Consider the following 15,667-nt stretch of genomic DNA (forward strand, 5'->3'; position numbering starts at 1 on the left):
TGCAGCCTCTGGTTCATTCGATTGCGGGAAGCCCCAGGTGGAGCCAAAGAAATGTCCTGGAAGGGTTGTAGGTGGGTGCGTGGCCAACCCACATTCCTGGCCCTGGCAAATCAGCCTTAGAACAAGGTAATGGTATTTCCAGAAAAGGTTAGTTTCATGCTTCTTTCTACGTCCTTTCTACGTCCAATCCACACAGCTCGGGGATCTGTACCTGCTTTTATAGTCGATCTTAGGAGGAAGGAAGTCCACAAAAATTTTTTACATTATGTTTTTCTAGATTCTCCCCCTTGACAGTAGCCCACCTTGGAGTAGTTTTCCCTGATCTGGGCGGCTGTTGTCGAAATCTATAGATGAAGCAACGGACAGCACGTCCCAGTCTCGCTGGAGAAGTGTGGAAGATGCTGGAGGGTTTTATAGCTCTTTGTTTTGTTGAGTTGCCTTGCCTTTCTTTACCTTCTCATTTGTAAGCTCCTTGCTGTACAACCTTCACCTTTTACATATTTCAGATTCTGTCTTTCCCAAACTGGGGTGTTCTCTGTCTCCTGACTGCTGATTACCCTGCCTGCTGCTGTTACGATGGGCTTTATTCAAGGCAGCTCACACCAAGAGGGTAAAATGAGAAGACTCCCAGGAATCACAGCTGTTTAGGGTCACCGTTGGCTCCCTGAAGAAGGACTCATCAAGCCTTGCAGAGGTCTTTTCTTAAAAAAAATAGAAGAGGCCTCAGGGGGATGATCTTTAGCTGATCGCTTCTGTCGGAGTCGAAGGCCAGCAAGTCCAAACCCGTGGGCTTGGGCATCCTGTTTCCACCACGTGACTTTGCTCTCCTATGGACAAGCTGTGCCTGAGCCTTCCCCCACTATCTAAAGTGTGGTGAGGATGAGACCTTCTGGAAAATCCACTGTTGAAGTCCAACTCAAAGTTCTGGGCATCCTGATGATGGGCTGGAAGCCTTTTCCTTTGGGAACATCAACATTATCAAAATCGAGTGAACTGTTCTTTCTGGCTTTCTGTACGACATACCATCAGGTTTGAACTAAAATTCTGGCACGTTTTTCTTCTAGATTTGGAAAGCACTTCTGTGGAGGGACTTTAATATCCCCAGAGTGGGTGCTGACGGCTGCCCACTGCCTGGAGAGGTATGTCCAGGGGACAGTGGATATGAGCACTTGTCTTAAAGACGCCCTGCTCCCTCCCCTTCTCCTTTCTCACTCTCCTCCATCCCTCATCCCTTCCCTTCCCTTCCCTTCCTTCCCTTGCCTTCCCTTCCCCTTCCTCCTTCCCTCCATGGCAGTGACACTAGGGACCAAGGAACAGATGTGAAGGCTGAGGCAGAATTGCCAGGGCCATCGGATGAGGAAGGAAGGGAGCATTTCTATAGAGAACAAAGAAGGAAAACCCAGTTCGGTAGGTTTGGAGGCCTGGGTCCACGGCAGGAAGACTTGCTCATTGGGACAGGCACTGGTTCTCCTGAGATGGGTGTCTGTCCTTGTACCGACTTCACTATTGATTTCATTCTTCCTCTGCAGTTAGGCCAAAAGCAGCCCAAGGGCATTCCTTCATGGCCAGATTTAGGTAAACAGTGAACAGCTTTCTTGCTACTCAGAGGTCATTGATGGTGGTTAGCCAAGTGGGGAGAAGATTACATGTTTATGACTCAGAAGGGCACTTGATAAAGGGGCTGGTATGCTATTTTGTTTCTAATGTCACCATCTTTTCCTAGATCCTCAAGGCCTGCCTCATACAAGATCATCCTGGGTGCACACCGAGAAATCAATCTCGAATCAGACGTGCAGGAGATAGAGGCATCCAAGCTGTTCCTGGAGCCCACCCGTGCGGACATCGCCTTGATAAAGCTGAGCAGGTACGAGCTCACCCACGCTCTTCACCCCAACATCAGTGAAGACATTCGTTTATGTAGGAAGAGCAGCATGACACAGGCTTGTGGGGGAGGCGGGGGTGGGGGACATGAAAGGTACGAGGCTTTGGGGAACTGGGAAAATCTGGGCTCAGCCCCATTCTGCCAGTCGGCCCCATTCTGGTTGTGCTCTTGAAGGGAAGGTTCGGGATTCAGTTTCCCTGTGTGGAGAAAGAGTTACTCCCGAAACGCTGGCTTAATGGTCACTGGTCAGCAGATACACATTCATAACCAGAGGATTCTTCACGTCCTGCCGCTTGACATTTCTCCTCTCAGGACGGTAATGTGTTTGGTGGAAATCAAGTGAAAGGACGTATTTCAGGGCACTTAAAAAGCGACAGTACAAACACACACGGAGACATCCACACGCAGTTCACACACGCGAATTCTTCTTCCTGTCCTTGATTTATTTTCCCTGTTGAAATAGAATTTTACTAAGTCTGACAGAATGGTGAATTTGCTTATGTTACGTAAAGTTAGTGATATTTGGAAACAGGTCCCAGTAGAGAAAGCAAAATGAACAGTGATTCTGAGAACAGACCCATTTGGGTGAGTCAACAAGGCGCAGAGAACACGGGCGCTGTGGCACCCTGTTGGGCGCGACCCGCGGGTGGATGGCAGAAGCGCCGTGGTGGGGCAGGCACGTGGAACCCTGGATCGTTCTCTTTCAGCCCCGCCGTCATCACCTCGAAGGTGATCCCAGCTTGTCTGCCATCCGCCAATTACGTGGTTGCTGACCGGACATTGTGCTACATCACTGGCTGGGGAGAAACCCAAGGTGAGATCAATCCCGTGACTCTCACAGGAACTGGTTTAGTCTCCTTGAGATCATGTCCGTGTGTGCAAATGTCTGCTAGTGGTGAGGTCCGCCTCTCCGAGCTTCGGCTGGGGTCCTGCCCAAGTCTCCGTAATCAGTCATTAAGGGACATGGGTGAGGGACGGGGTAGTGTTTCTCTGAGTCTGTTGGCCCAGAAATTCAATGTTAATATCCCATCTCCATGTAAGTTCTGAAGCAAGCCTACAAATTGAGACCATTCGATTATTATCCATGTGAAGTTAGCCATACCGAGCTCTCAGACACAGTGTGAAACAAGAATTCCCGTGAAGCTCGTCTCCCCAGATACGCACATGCCTGTCATATGTGTGGAGAGGCTGTCGGTGGTGGGACAGAATGACAGCTAGGGGAAAGGAAGAAGGGTCCCAGTCCTAGGATGGTTTTCGTATTGGTTGTTGGGGTGTATGTGAGAGGGGAAACCTTCACGCATGGTCCTGTATTAGCACCCCTTATTACATTTGGGGAACCCCATCTTCTCTGCACTAGGCCCTCATAGTAATTACACCCCATCAGACTCAGGCCTCGTAATGTTGTGAGGATGTCTTCCATCGCTGCCTTGCTTTCTCAGAAGTGTTGGTGAGGGCACAGAAGGGGAGTCGGGAGCCCTGAGAAGCAGTTGGGCCTCTGCCCTCGCTGGGCAAACGGGACCCGTCACCTTACCTCTTTGTGCCGTTTGGCCTGGAAGAAAGTCTTGTGTAAAACCTGGGTTTTTAAACTGTGGTTTGCATGTTATTCTTTTGCTTTCGCTTTCATTTCAAGATAGCACTTGTGGTTTTAAAAAAAAGGTTTAAAACTACTGGTCTGAATCACTTTAAATTTGTCTTCCTCCTTTCCGCATTTTTCCTACATCTGTAAAACCACACCTCCTGGATTTTGCACGTTCCCCCTTACCCCTTCTCTGCACTTTGGGGGCTGTGAGCATCAAGAAGTGAAGGGGAACATCGCAAATGGCGCTATCCCTGTGGAGGTGATGGGCCCTTCCAGTGTTTCACACTCAAAACAAATTTAAACACCACAAACCCCTGTGACTTTGATATGTTTGTTCCCATTTTGCAAATGAGGGATCCGAGGCTCCAAGGCCGGCAGGGCAGTGTCCTGGGAAGCACACACACACACACAGCCCGTGTGTAGCTGGACCTTGAACCCCGGGGGGCCTGACCCCTCTGCCATTCCTTCTGTTCCACCCGTTCCTTCTGTTCCACCCGTTCCTTCCATTCCACCCACACTTTGCAAACTACTGACCTGTACTGTGCTCCGCCATCGACCCTGGCCTCACCCTCGCAGCCACGGGGAGAAGACCATTCTCAGTACGTTCACTAACGGGGAGGAATCCCGAAGCAGAAGTCAGGTCTTATGGATCTTTTGGCAATAGTCACATCAGATCAGTGTCCTCAGCTTCTCGGTGAGCTAAAAATTGGCCTGTCCTCCCATTTGGTCTGCAGGCTTTCCCTGACTTTGATATTTCCAAGCGAGGTAAATGTCCAGGGCCAGGGGCTCATTCAGGTTAGCCCCTCATCAGCCGTCTGGGGCGGTGTCAGAGCTCCTGCTTCCTGCTCCCCACCGGCCCTGAAATTCGGGCTCCATCGCCGGTCACCCTCAGCCTCCCGGCCCTTGGATGTGTCGTCTCCACTGTGGCCACACGATGGCAGCACTTCCGCACAGACCACATCCACTTCCTGTCCACTCCCGGTGGGTTTTGTCCCCAGCATCAGGATCTTTCCTTGCTCAGAACGCAGATGCAGGAGCAAGACACTTGGATATATGAACTCGCAGCAAAAGATTCTGAGAAGGCTGGTCCCTGCATGCCTCCACTCAAGTCATGCACTCCCAACCCAGTGCTTCCTCAGGCCCTAGGGCAGGCCTCTCCTTCCAAAATGGTGTTCCTCCTACGTGTTTCTGTCAACTCCGGATCGAATGCCAAGTTTTCCGAACTGAAGACAGCTTTCCAAATGTATTCAAAGTCTTTGGAGAAGAAACAGCACCGCATCCCTTGGCCGTTCCATGCTGGCAAAGATTTTTTTTTGCAGAATGCATTCAAGTTGGGCTTGCAAAATTGGAAAATGGGATCATTTGTGAAAACAGGGAGATATGCCCGGGGGTGTCTGTCTGGGAAAGCAGCATTTCCTCTGGCTATTTTGCAAGTGTTCCATTTTGATTTGCCAAAGTGGGAAAAAAAAAAAAGCAGTTTTTCCTGAAAGAACAAATACCACAATTAAACTAAATACATAGGAGAATGTTTACTTTTCCTAATTGGGAAAGAAAAGCAAATTAGGAAATGAATTTGGATAATTTCCACCTATTATATTAGCAGGTATTTAAAAAATATTAAATACTCAGACATGGGGGGTTGATGTGGCCTTCTTTTTCCTAGTGAAATTTTACGCTGTCATACCCTTTTAGGAAATAATTTGGCAGTGTTCACTGGGAGCCCTAAATATGTCTATATAATTTATGGGAACTCAGAGCTAAGAAAATATTAAGGAATATAAATAAAATGCATGAACAAAGACGTGGAAAGTTGGAAGCCACTGTAGGAGCCTGGGAGTAGGGGAGTGAAGAATTGGGCAATGACGTCACAGACCCAAGTGCAAATCCCAGCTCCTCTGCAGACTTGCTGGGTGATCTTGGGCAAACTGGACTGCCTGTATGGCTCCGTGGCATTTAGGACAGTCTCAGTGTTGTACAACCACCACCCCTGTTTGCAGAACACTTTCCTAACCTTAAAAGGAAATCCCCACTCCTGACGCAGTCATTCCCCCATTAAATACTGATTATGAAGATTGCAGCATTCTAGAAAGGCCCTTACTATATAGCATTGTGTGAAAGCAATCAGGATATAAAATCTCGCCATATAAGTAGAAGAAAAAATCATCTAAAAGAGACTGAAAATGAATAGATGTTATAGTAACACATTCCTCAATCTCCCTTTACATATTGAAAAGTATTTAAAAAAATTTATTAATTTGACAGAGTGAGGGCTAGAGAGCACAAGTAAGGGGGGCGCTGAGCAGGGAGCCTGATGTGGGGCTTGATCCCAGGATCCCGGGGAGCTTGATTCTGAGCTGAGAGCAGATGCTTAACCAGCTGAGCCACCCAGGTGCCCCCCAAAATACTTCTTCATAGTTAAACAAAAATAACACGTATCCCCAGGCACCATCAAGAAATATTAATTCCAGATTATTAAATCCAGGTCTTGGGAACATGAAATCTTACATAATATCTGTACCTTCAAGGTTAAAATGAAAAGCATTCCGGTAGTGTCTGGAACTGACTTCTTGCTTTATATAACCTCATGGACAAACGAGATCTGTCACTGCTGCTCTGCTGTTCTGGAAGGTGTCCCCTTGTGGTCACGTTGGGGATCCCGTAAAACCATTTCTTTAATCTTTTTAAACACAGGCACCTTTGGCGCGGGGCTCCTCAAGGAAGCGCAGCTGCCTGTGATTGAGAACAAGGTGTGTAATCGCTATGAGTATCTGAACGGAAGAGTCAAATCGACAGAGCTCTGTGCTGGGAATCTGGCTGGAGGCACCGACAGTTGTCAGGTAAGCACCGTGTCAGTCTCCCGGCTTGGCCTCTTAGATATTTCAGCCTCCGAACAGCAAATTCCGGAAGGCTTTACCAACTGCAGGCTACCGTCCAAATGCTACCCAGAAAGATTTTAGGTCTGTCCCTGCATCCGGATTGAGATCCCCGAAGGGGATTTCTTGGGCCCTAAGTTCCAGATCGATGGTAAGGGAGGAGTTACGAACCATCCCTGCCACAGGGGAGGGAGCCGCGACTCACGTGGTGCTCTTTCCAGCAGGGAGGCCAGGGAGAGTGTGAGACAAAGATCACTTTGCAATTGCTTTGGGGGTTTCATCTGCCTAAGAGAAACCCCAATGCGGGAAGGGATAAGTATAACATTCACAAGGGAGTTTCTCCCTGGGAACACTCAATAGTGTGGGTTTTGATAAATACATTTTGTTAAGTACTGAATACAGTAGATATTCAAATAATGTATTAATGAGTTCCTTTCTAATTGGAAGAGAATGTTCAAATATTGGGTCAAGTTACATCTGGGTAACAGAAGGATGACATTCCATAATAAAAGGATGGTGGTTTGTTTATTTATTTTTATTTTTCTGTTTTGTTAATTAACGTACAATGTATATTTGTTTTGGGGGTACAGGTCTGTGATTCATCAGTCTTACACAATTCATAGCTCTCACCATAGCACATACCCTCCCTGATGCCCTTAACTCAGCCACCCCATCCCTGCCCACCCCCCCACCAGTAATTCTCAGTTTGTTTCCTGGGCTTAAGAGTCTCTTATGGTTTGTCTCCCTCCTTGGTTCCATCTTGTTTCATTTTTCCTCTCTTCCCCCCCACCAACGAACCCCCACCCTGCCTCTCAAATTCCTCATAATCAAAGAGATCATGTGATAATTGTCTTTCTCTGATTGACTTATTTCACTCAGCATAGTACCCTCTAGTTCTATCCACGCCATTGCAAATGGCAAGATGTCATTTCTTTTGATGGCTGCATAGTATTCCATTGTGTATATACACCACATCTTCTTGATCCATTCATCTGTTGATGGACGTCTAGGTTCTTTCCATAGTTTAGCTATCATGGACATTGCTGCTACAAACATTGGGTGCATATGCTATAAACATTGGGTGCATATGCCCCTTTGGACCACTACATTTATATCTTTAGTGTGAACACCCAGTAGTGCGATTGCTGGGTCATAGGGTAGGTCTATTTTCAACTTTTTAAAGAACCTCTATACTGTTTTCCAGAGTGGCTGCACCAGCTTGCATTCCCATCAACAATGTAGGAGTGTTCCCTTGTGGTTTAATCTTCACGTGTTTGTTTTTTTTCCCCCCTTCTCTGTATAGGGTGACAGTGGAGGGCCTCTGGTTTGCTTTGAGAAGGACAAGTACATTTTACAAGGAGTCACTTCGTGGGGTCTTGGCTGTGCCCGCCCCAATAAGCCTGGTGTCTATGTTCGTGTGTCAAGGTTTGTTACTTGGATTGAAGGAATAATGAGAAATAATTAAGTGAATGGGAGACAGAGTGATTCCCCGACATATCTAGAAGCTGGAACACGGGTAGGGAAGTCAGCGTGCTCAGAAATCATTGACCGTAATCAAGCTAAGACACTGTACTTACGCCATCCACTGCCAAACCTCAACGTATTTTAGTATTGTTGTGGATAAGTTTTCCCCACCCGTGGACTGTTGCATACTGTAATAATAAAGTAAAACATCTATAACATTTGTTGAAAATAAACTCTGTCCTTCCTTTGATTTAATTTTTTTGAACTTCATTGTTTTCATGTTCTTCGTTTATACTACCAGTTTTAAATAATGTACCTCTTGCAGACGTAGGTGATTTCTCTCTTTCTCATAAGGCATAGTTCCAAAAAAGAACCAAGAAGCCTGTAAGATCATAGAGAAGGGAACAGAGAAGTCCCGTAAATCACCCATATATTCACCTTGCCTGCGAAAGATGGCTTGACATACATCTTTTAAGGTCTTTATCCTGGCACTGAGATGAAGGGTCGAATGTTTTCAGAGCTGCAACATGTATGGGGAGTCATGAGAACAAATTCTATTCTTGGGAATGAAATCTGTTACTGATGACTTGACCTGAGCCCAGCACAGGGGATGCTGGGCAGAAAGCTGTACGCGGTGCAGGGAACAGGCATTACAAGTGTAATACAAGACCAGTAGAGAGGCTGAGTGCTATTCTGGGTCACGTCTGAATCCAGGAATGGGACCAAGAGCCCGTGAAGGGACAACGAACATAAATTGAAGGTGGATGGTTTAATTTCCTTCGCTAATTGACTGCCCAGATAGGAAATACACACTGTCACGTGGGGACAGTTTTACAGTGACAGCGTTCAGCAGGAAGCGAGAGAAAAGACACCGAAGTTACCTGACAATTGAAAACTCTTTATTGTTACCAGAACCAAAATACCAACTCAGGGTACAGCTCCAAGGTGAGCGTATCAAGGAGGAACAGCCATCTTACAGCAAAGACGGCTGCAAAGAGAGAGAAAACGTGCGTGCCCGCGGAGAAGGGGTGACTGCGGCGTGAAGTCCTCGAAGAGGGGTGCTGATCTCACTGGAAAGTCAAACATCCATACTCAGTTCCGTTGTGCTTTAAGGATTAAAATCTTAGTTTGCAATCGGCACCCACGTCGTACATAATTGTCGCGTTCGCGTAGGAGTTTCTTCTTCATTGGCAAGATTTCCCTTGGTGCCCGTTTTGTCTGTCCACACAAAATAGTTCGTTACAAAAATCTGCATGAGATATATACGGAGTCTGAAAATACGAGAAATGTACCAGGTAAAGCAGAACAACAGAAAAAAGAGAGCATATTTGCATGGTAGCTCCACATTTCAAAAGTCTCCGTAACAAAACAAAGATCAGATCCCTCCTATTAGTGTCTGTAACATCACTTACAAAGCTTCTGCTAATTCTTTTATGTGTGGATAATAACTGACCTTCCTTTTAAATTAAAATGTAAGCTTCTTCCCAAGACAGGTTAAAAGGGTCGAGATTGAACAGTCCATGTTTTTCACTCTTGACCACGGGCAGCGTCCTAGAACTGAACTCACACGTACGAGATAAATAACCCTTTAAGATCAAAATTAAGACCCATGAAATCATAGTTCATGGATTTCGTTCGGTGAAGAACTGAGTGTGTGGCTTTAGATGTTCACAAAGGCAGGACCCAAACTCTCCCCGGTCGTCGCATGCCCAAAACCGATGGAAGAAATAATAGAGCCAAATCTTCGAATTGGACGGAGGATTTGTTGCTAATTACAGAGTCAGGCTTGAAGACGCTGGCAAGCCCAGATGCCATGGTGGCTTACAGAGCTCGAAGCAAGAAGGGAAAGGAAAGGCTCAGTATCGTGGGGCCCAAGGTTCTTCAATTCAGCCTCTTCGTGAACGGAATTTTCAGATCTTCAACCTCCCCCCAGTCTTCAGAGCTCTCAGGTCAGAGCTTTAGTCCCTCGCCCAGGTCTGAAGAACCCATCGCTGCATCCTGTTCCCAGAACCCCACTTGGCAACATCTTGCCTCCGTGGCAGAGTGAGCAGCCGTGAGAATTCAGGGAAGGCTTCTCTTGTCCGGCTATCCCCGACTGGGTCAGAGACATGGCTCTAGCTTCAGAGGAAAGCTCAGGCAGCGATGTCCACACAACAGGCTCTTGTCTTTGCTAAACCAGCCACGCACCATGTTCCCAGACACGTCAACAGCACTCTAAATCCTAATTCATCCCACATTATATAAAAATACTCTGGATAGTTTGAATGTCTTTGTACAGGACGACAAACACTTGGAGCCACACAGCCTGACGTCGCTGAAAAGGACACACACGTGTCTGCAAGGCACATCGGTTCCTTGGGAGAGGTCAACCCAAAGAGCTCCTTCCTTTCGTCTTTGGCAGCGGGCCTCAAAGGTGAGAGCTGGACACTTGAGTTTTCTTTTTCCTGCCACATTTATAGGAATATGGACTATGAAAACAAGGAGAAAAAGAAAGTCCTTATGAAATATCATACAACTCATTCCAACAGAGTTTTCTTGCTAATACTCAACATTACAGCTGCTTTTCATGAAACACACTCATGCATAAACACGCAATTCAAAGGTAGTGAAAGTGACGGATCTCCTGGGTTTTTCTTTTCTCTTTTTTTAAACCTGTTTTCGGTCGCTAGGCAGGGGTTAAGTAGCATTGCAGCATCTACGTTCTTTAGACGGGATGCCACCCACCGTGACATGGCCCCCAAGCTCGAATACAAACCAAGCAATTGTCTAGGTTAGCAAAAGGTTCCTCTTTTCTGGAGGAGGCAGGACCTTACAATGGTATAACGCACAAGAGGAGTCCACACAGTTTTAACACCTTTTATACATTTCTTAATTTTGATCGGCAAAATGGCAAGATCTTAAAGAGAATCTTCCATCTCACTCCGAATTTCAGGTAGCATTGTTCTAGGGTGAAAAATAGGTAGAGCTTTGGGTGAGAAATAAGCCATTATTCATCACTCGATTTCCAAGCAAGCCGCGGAATCTGTTTGGATGACTTCCTGGGGCAAAGGTCCCCTTGTCCGCTGACCGGCCAGTCCTATTATAAGTCAACTGGTGAGAATGAGCTGATGGTTTTATTTTAAATACATGAAGTTTTTCTTAGGAAAGTTCTGGGATCATATAGGCACTTTACAAATGTCAGCATCTACTCTGTCCTCCATCTACGAGTGAACAGCCATGAAATTACTCACAGTTTAGTCTTCTTATAAATATTTTTGATGCAATAATTTTTAAGTTCAGGGATCCACATCCTCAATTTCTAGGTCTTTATTTAGACAACTGATTTTATTTTAAAAGTTAGCTGTTACATTATTTTTTGAATTATGCAGATAATGCAAGGCCATGGGTTGTAATTAGAAAAAAAATAATACGAAAGCCTACAGAGTGTAAAAGTGATGTCTTCTTCCCAATTCACTTCTATCCTCAGCGGGTCTATATTACAATATTAGATCTTTTGCTACACATCCTCATATCCATATCTTCTCTTCCTCTTTTTGTTATGAAGCATTTTTTAAGCAGAGGAAATTAGAATTTGTGTTCTGTGAATTTTTGTTGATATAATTCTTCATGTCTATGTACTGGCTGGGTATTAACCTTCCTTGCACATGAGTTAGATGCTCTTCTCTCTCTCTCATGATCTCTCCCTCTCTCCTTCCCAGTCTTCTGTCTCCTTTTATCCATCCATCCACCCGTCCGTCTAACCATCATCTCTCTCTTTCCATCCCCTCTCTTTCCATCTAGCTACAGAGAAAAGTTCCTATTGTTTTGATTTTTTAATAATTACTATAACATATTGTTCAGCAACTTTTCACTTTGTGACCCAGCGTGAAGACGTGACCATGTCATTCCACACGGATACATCTCAATTCTTCTAACCTCGACATAGTAATCCACACCAGGAACACATTAGAATTTCCATCATCCCTTTCCTACTGATGCAAATGTAAGTTATTTCTACTTTCCTTTAGCTGTCCTTTTCTTTAGATTGTTTCTGAGCTTTAACACCTTACTTAGAAAGGTTTCCCTCTTCCTAACCACATTTAAAAAATAACACACATTCTTTTATGGTTCTTCTCTTTTTATATTAGCCTACCTTTTCTTTCCCCCAAAGATTATTTATTTGAGAGAACGTGCACGCGCGAGAGAGAGTCAGAGAGAGATCACGAAGCAGACTCGCCACTAAGCAGGCAGCCTGATGCCGGGACTCCACCCCAGGACCGTGGGATCATGACCTGAGCTGAGGGCAGATGCTTCACCAACTGAGCCACCCAGACAACCCTTACATTAACTTCCTAAATCAACTTTGAGTTTTCTGCCTAGGATGTGAGTTGGGAATTCATATTACTCCCCTCCCCATGAGTGTTCAATTTTCTCCATGCATTTTTTCCCCCAGGAGTTTGAAATGCTGATTTTATGTAAGATGCACTGAAATTTATACAATACCTGCCAAGTTTTTCTACATCATCCACTGTTTCTGGCAAGGCAATACCCTTGGTTTCGGGCAAAAGCATCACGAGCCCACCACAGACCGATGCCAGGACACCTAGGGAATAGGGAACGGCAGGCAGGAGAGCGTCAGGAAGGCGCGGCCAGCGACCCCCTCTCGTTGCCCCTCCCCCGCCACCTTGCAGCAGCTGTGCCCACTCACTGTAACCAGCCCTCGCCAGCCGCAGCCCTCGGGGCACCCTAACCAGCTCTCCAGCTCTCCTCTGCCGCAATGGGAAGTGTTTCCTCCCTTCCTCCGAGGCCGGGCAGCCCCCCCATCCTGGCACTCTCCGCACATCCATTCCTTCACTCCCCGAACAGTCACTCAACAGGTGCCTCAGTGCCGACCCTGTAGAGAAGATCCCACCTTCTGCCTCTCGGGGAAATGGCAGCCACCAGATAGGCATCCCCTCGGTTTCCTTTTCCCGGCCACGAGCTTGACTGCCTGATCTCCCCTCCTTTCCTTACTGGGTCACGTCACACAGTCTGACTTGTCCCCGCTGCAGCCCCCCGCCATCTCTCAGAGTCTTTCTGGGCTCCTCCATGGACCCAGGAACCCTCAGCCTCCAGCTGCTGGAAGCGCCAAAGGGGACGGAGCCTTTCATCGGCAGGGGCCCTTCTCCCCACCTCGCAGGGTCCTCCAGTTACCATCCCCCCCTTCAGAGCAGAGATTCAGGAAGCATCCTACCCCATTCTGCCCACTTAAGCTGCTGACTGTTTACCGACGGGCTCTCCAGAAGATCAAGCCCCAACGCACAGCATTTGCCAATTTCCATGGTGCAAGGGCTCTCCCCGGGGACACCCGAGCTAGTGCCCCGACATCAACACACGAGGCGCTGGGAAGGGCCATGCAGTGATGCCCTGTGTCTGGCATTTCCTTCAGAAGGATACACTCGGCAAAATCACCGGAAAAACACCCTCAGGTGAGATGTAAATGAGTTTGGGGTATTTATGACCTGTTTTTAACCTAGTTGATATATGTGTTTTAATAATGGCTATGTTAACCACCGGGCTCCAACACTCCTGAAAACTTCACAAGTGGCCTTGGCAGGTGGGTGCCACCAGCTCGAGCTCCGGCACTCACCGCCGCGGGCCAGGCTTCGCCTCTGCCTGCTCTCTCTTGCCCCGGAGCTCCTGCCCTCCTCCATGAGCTCCAGAGACACAGGCTCTGCTGCTGGGGCCCGGCAGGCTCCCCCTTTCCCAGCTGGGAGCCCGGCCTCACACCTTCCTCCGGCTCAAGCAAGCCCACTCCGTCATCCCTCTCGCTGGTTTTACTTTACTTTATTTCTCGAATGTCTCCATGCCCAGCACTCCCTGTGGCATCCCCTTGACCCCGCTGCCGTCAGCCCTTACCTGATGACCTGGCTGACGACCCGCACCGTCCCCGTCCAACCTACGGGCGGAGGGGCCATCAGAGTCAGCCTTCTACAGTGCAAACCTAGCACTGTGAATCCCAGCTTAGAGCTCTTAGCGTCCACGATTGTTTGGATAAAGAGCAAATCGCAGAGCTAGGAAGACCATGATCTGGCTCGTGGCGTCACCTTCCATCCCGGCTCCACCGCACACACGGCCTCCATCCTCTAACTGGCCTTCCCACTGCCTGGAGCCCCGGCCACACTCCCCACGTGGCCAGTTTCTACTCGTCTCCGATCTCAACTAGACATCCTTCCTTCCTCCTTGGCTCAGGCAGCTGGGGAGTCCCCGTGTTACGCACCTCCAGTGCCTCTGCTTTCGGTGTCTATCACACTGTGATGTGACCGAGGGTTTGGAAGAGTAGCTCTCTCCCCGGCCGAGACCTTGAACCACTGGACTCCCCGACCACTTGGTCTTGGTTGAACAATGGCACCCTTTGTTTTTCTGTGCTGGCTGGAGAACCGACACTGAGCTAATTTTTCAGATCCCGTGAAATAATTTGGAGATAATCTTGTGCTGAATTTGGTGATGTCCGGTGGTTAGAAGCTTTACTATCCCCGGCTAGCACCATTGGGAGTTGTGCATTACTTAGGACGTATGGCCTCATGGATTCGATATTTTCATTATTTAAACTGCAGAGCAACACGTGAAAAACATAAAACATTCTCTACCAGGAGTGAGGACATGGAGCTGGTGGAAAGACATGTGAGAAAGGGACCCCCGGGTGCTTCCTTGCCAAGGAGGGCAGAGGCGGGTATGAGACCCAGGCAGAAAGGTTGGAACAGCACCCAAGAAGCACTGAGTTATCCTGAGCCCCCTGCCCCTAAACTTTGGTTCTATCCCCTCGTGCGGCCTGTGGAGGTTGGAGCAGGAAGGAGAGTGTGAACCCGAGGGCCAGAACAGAGGCTACTGGGTACTCGGGCAAGGGATTCTGTCTCCTCTGTTCTTCCTACACAGCAAGGTCTGCATCAGAGCAAATGAAAATGTGATCTCAAGAGATACAGAACATTTAAAACTATAATCAGATTTGAGGCTATTTTGAAACAAACGGAAGGTCCGAGTTCATCCACTGAAAATTATTGGCTCTGTTCCCCAATATCATAAGACTTTTAGAGCACTGGGCTTTAACTCAGAACCTAAACAAAGAAAGCTAAATTGAACATGATTCATCATGACCCTTTGATAGAAAATAAATTAAAAGCATTTAGGCTTTCACACTGCCATGTCATCAGATGGGAAACTCAAAACTCAAGCAGCTGTCTTTAAAAAATTAAATGATCTCCTTAATAGCAAGTGGAATAATCACCATCAAGTTCTATTACTACAGGGAATATAGATGAACATATTTAGAAATAATGTATAAAACGAGTTCTTACCAAAGATGATAAGAGGTAGTTCCAGCCAAATGGCCGCCAGCCGGAAGAGCAGAAACGGGGCTATGATTCCCCCAAAATCACATAAACCTGAGCAAAGAGAAACTCCAAAGTTTCTGTAGGGTAAAAAAATTATTTTAAATAAAGTATATTTAATTATATTCAAGATAAGAAAAATATTCAGATATACAAGTAATAAATTTTAGTAATATTTCCCATTTCTATAGTTTTTCTTTAAAAAATTTTATTTATTTATTTAACAGAGACAGAGTGAGAGGTAGAGCACGCAAGAGCAGGGGGAACAGCGGCAGAGCAGGCAGAGGAGGAAGCAGGCTCCCTGCCGAGCGAGGAGCCTGATGTGGGACTTGATCCTAGGACCCTAGGATCATGACCTGAGCTGACGGCAGTTATCTAACCGACTGAGCCACCCAGGCATCCCCCATTTCTATAGTTTTTAACTCTGAAAATGACTATTCCTCCCACATTCGAAGCAAATTGTTTCCATTCTGCCCCATTTCACATCTGGGCAAAGGCTGAGTCGCAGTGAAGACTGAGCGGT

The 15,667-nt window shown here is 47.0% G+C and overlaps 2 protein-coding genes across 2 annotated transcripts in view; one reads left to right on the forward strand and one right to left on the reverse strand.

Annotated features, from left to right (window-relative positions):
• Positions 1-8,014, forward strand: part of PLG (plasminogen) — a 37,581-nt gene extending 29,567 nt beyond the window's left edge. The window contains exons 15-20 of the mRNA XM_044242753.1: positions 6-126; positions 1,065-1,139; positions 1,724-1,864; positions 2,590-2,696; positions 6,153-6,298; positions 7,638-8,014. Of these exons, the coding sequence (XP_044098688.1) occupies positions 6-126; positions 1,065-1,139; positions 1,724-1,864; positions 2,590-2,696; positions 6,153-6,298; positions 7,638-7,799 (752 nt within the window). The 3' untranslated portion in view covers positions 7,800-8,014. The remainder of the gene's footprint in view (positions 1-5; positions 127-1,064; positions 1,140-1,723; positions 1,865-2,589; positions 2,697-6,152; positions 6,299-7,637) is intronic.
• A 663-nt stretch (positions 8,015-8,677) lies between these two features.
• Positions 8,678-15,667, reverse strand: part of SLC22A3 (solute carrier family 22 member 3) — a 91,646-nt gene continuing 84,656 nt past the window's right edge. Inside the window, exons 9-11 of the mRNA XM_044242763.1 lie at positions 15,112-15,224; positions 12,281-12,380; positions 8,678-10,266 (exon numbers count right to left, since the gene is read on the reverse strand). Of these exons, the coding sequence (XP_044098698.1) occupies positions 10,206-10,266; positions 12,281-12,380; positions 15,112-15,224 (274 nt within the window). The 3' untranslated portion in view covers positions 8,678-10,205. The remainder of the gene's footprint in view (positions 10,267-12,280; positions 12,381-15,111; positions 15,225-15,667) is intronic.

Source organism: Neovison vison, chromosome 1 (genome assembly GCF_020171115.1).
Source record: "Neovison vison isolate M4711 chromosome 1, ASM_NN_V1, whole genome shotgun sequence".
Lineage (NCBI taxonomy): Eukaryota > Metazoa > Chordata > Mammalia > Carnivora > Mustelidae > Neogale > Neogale vison.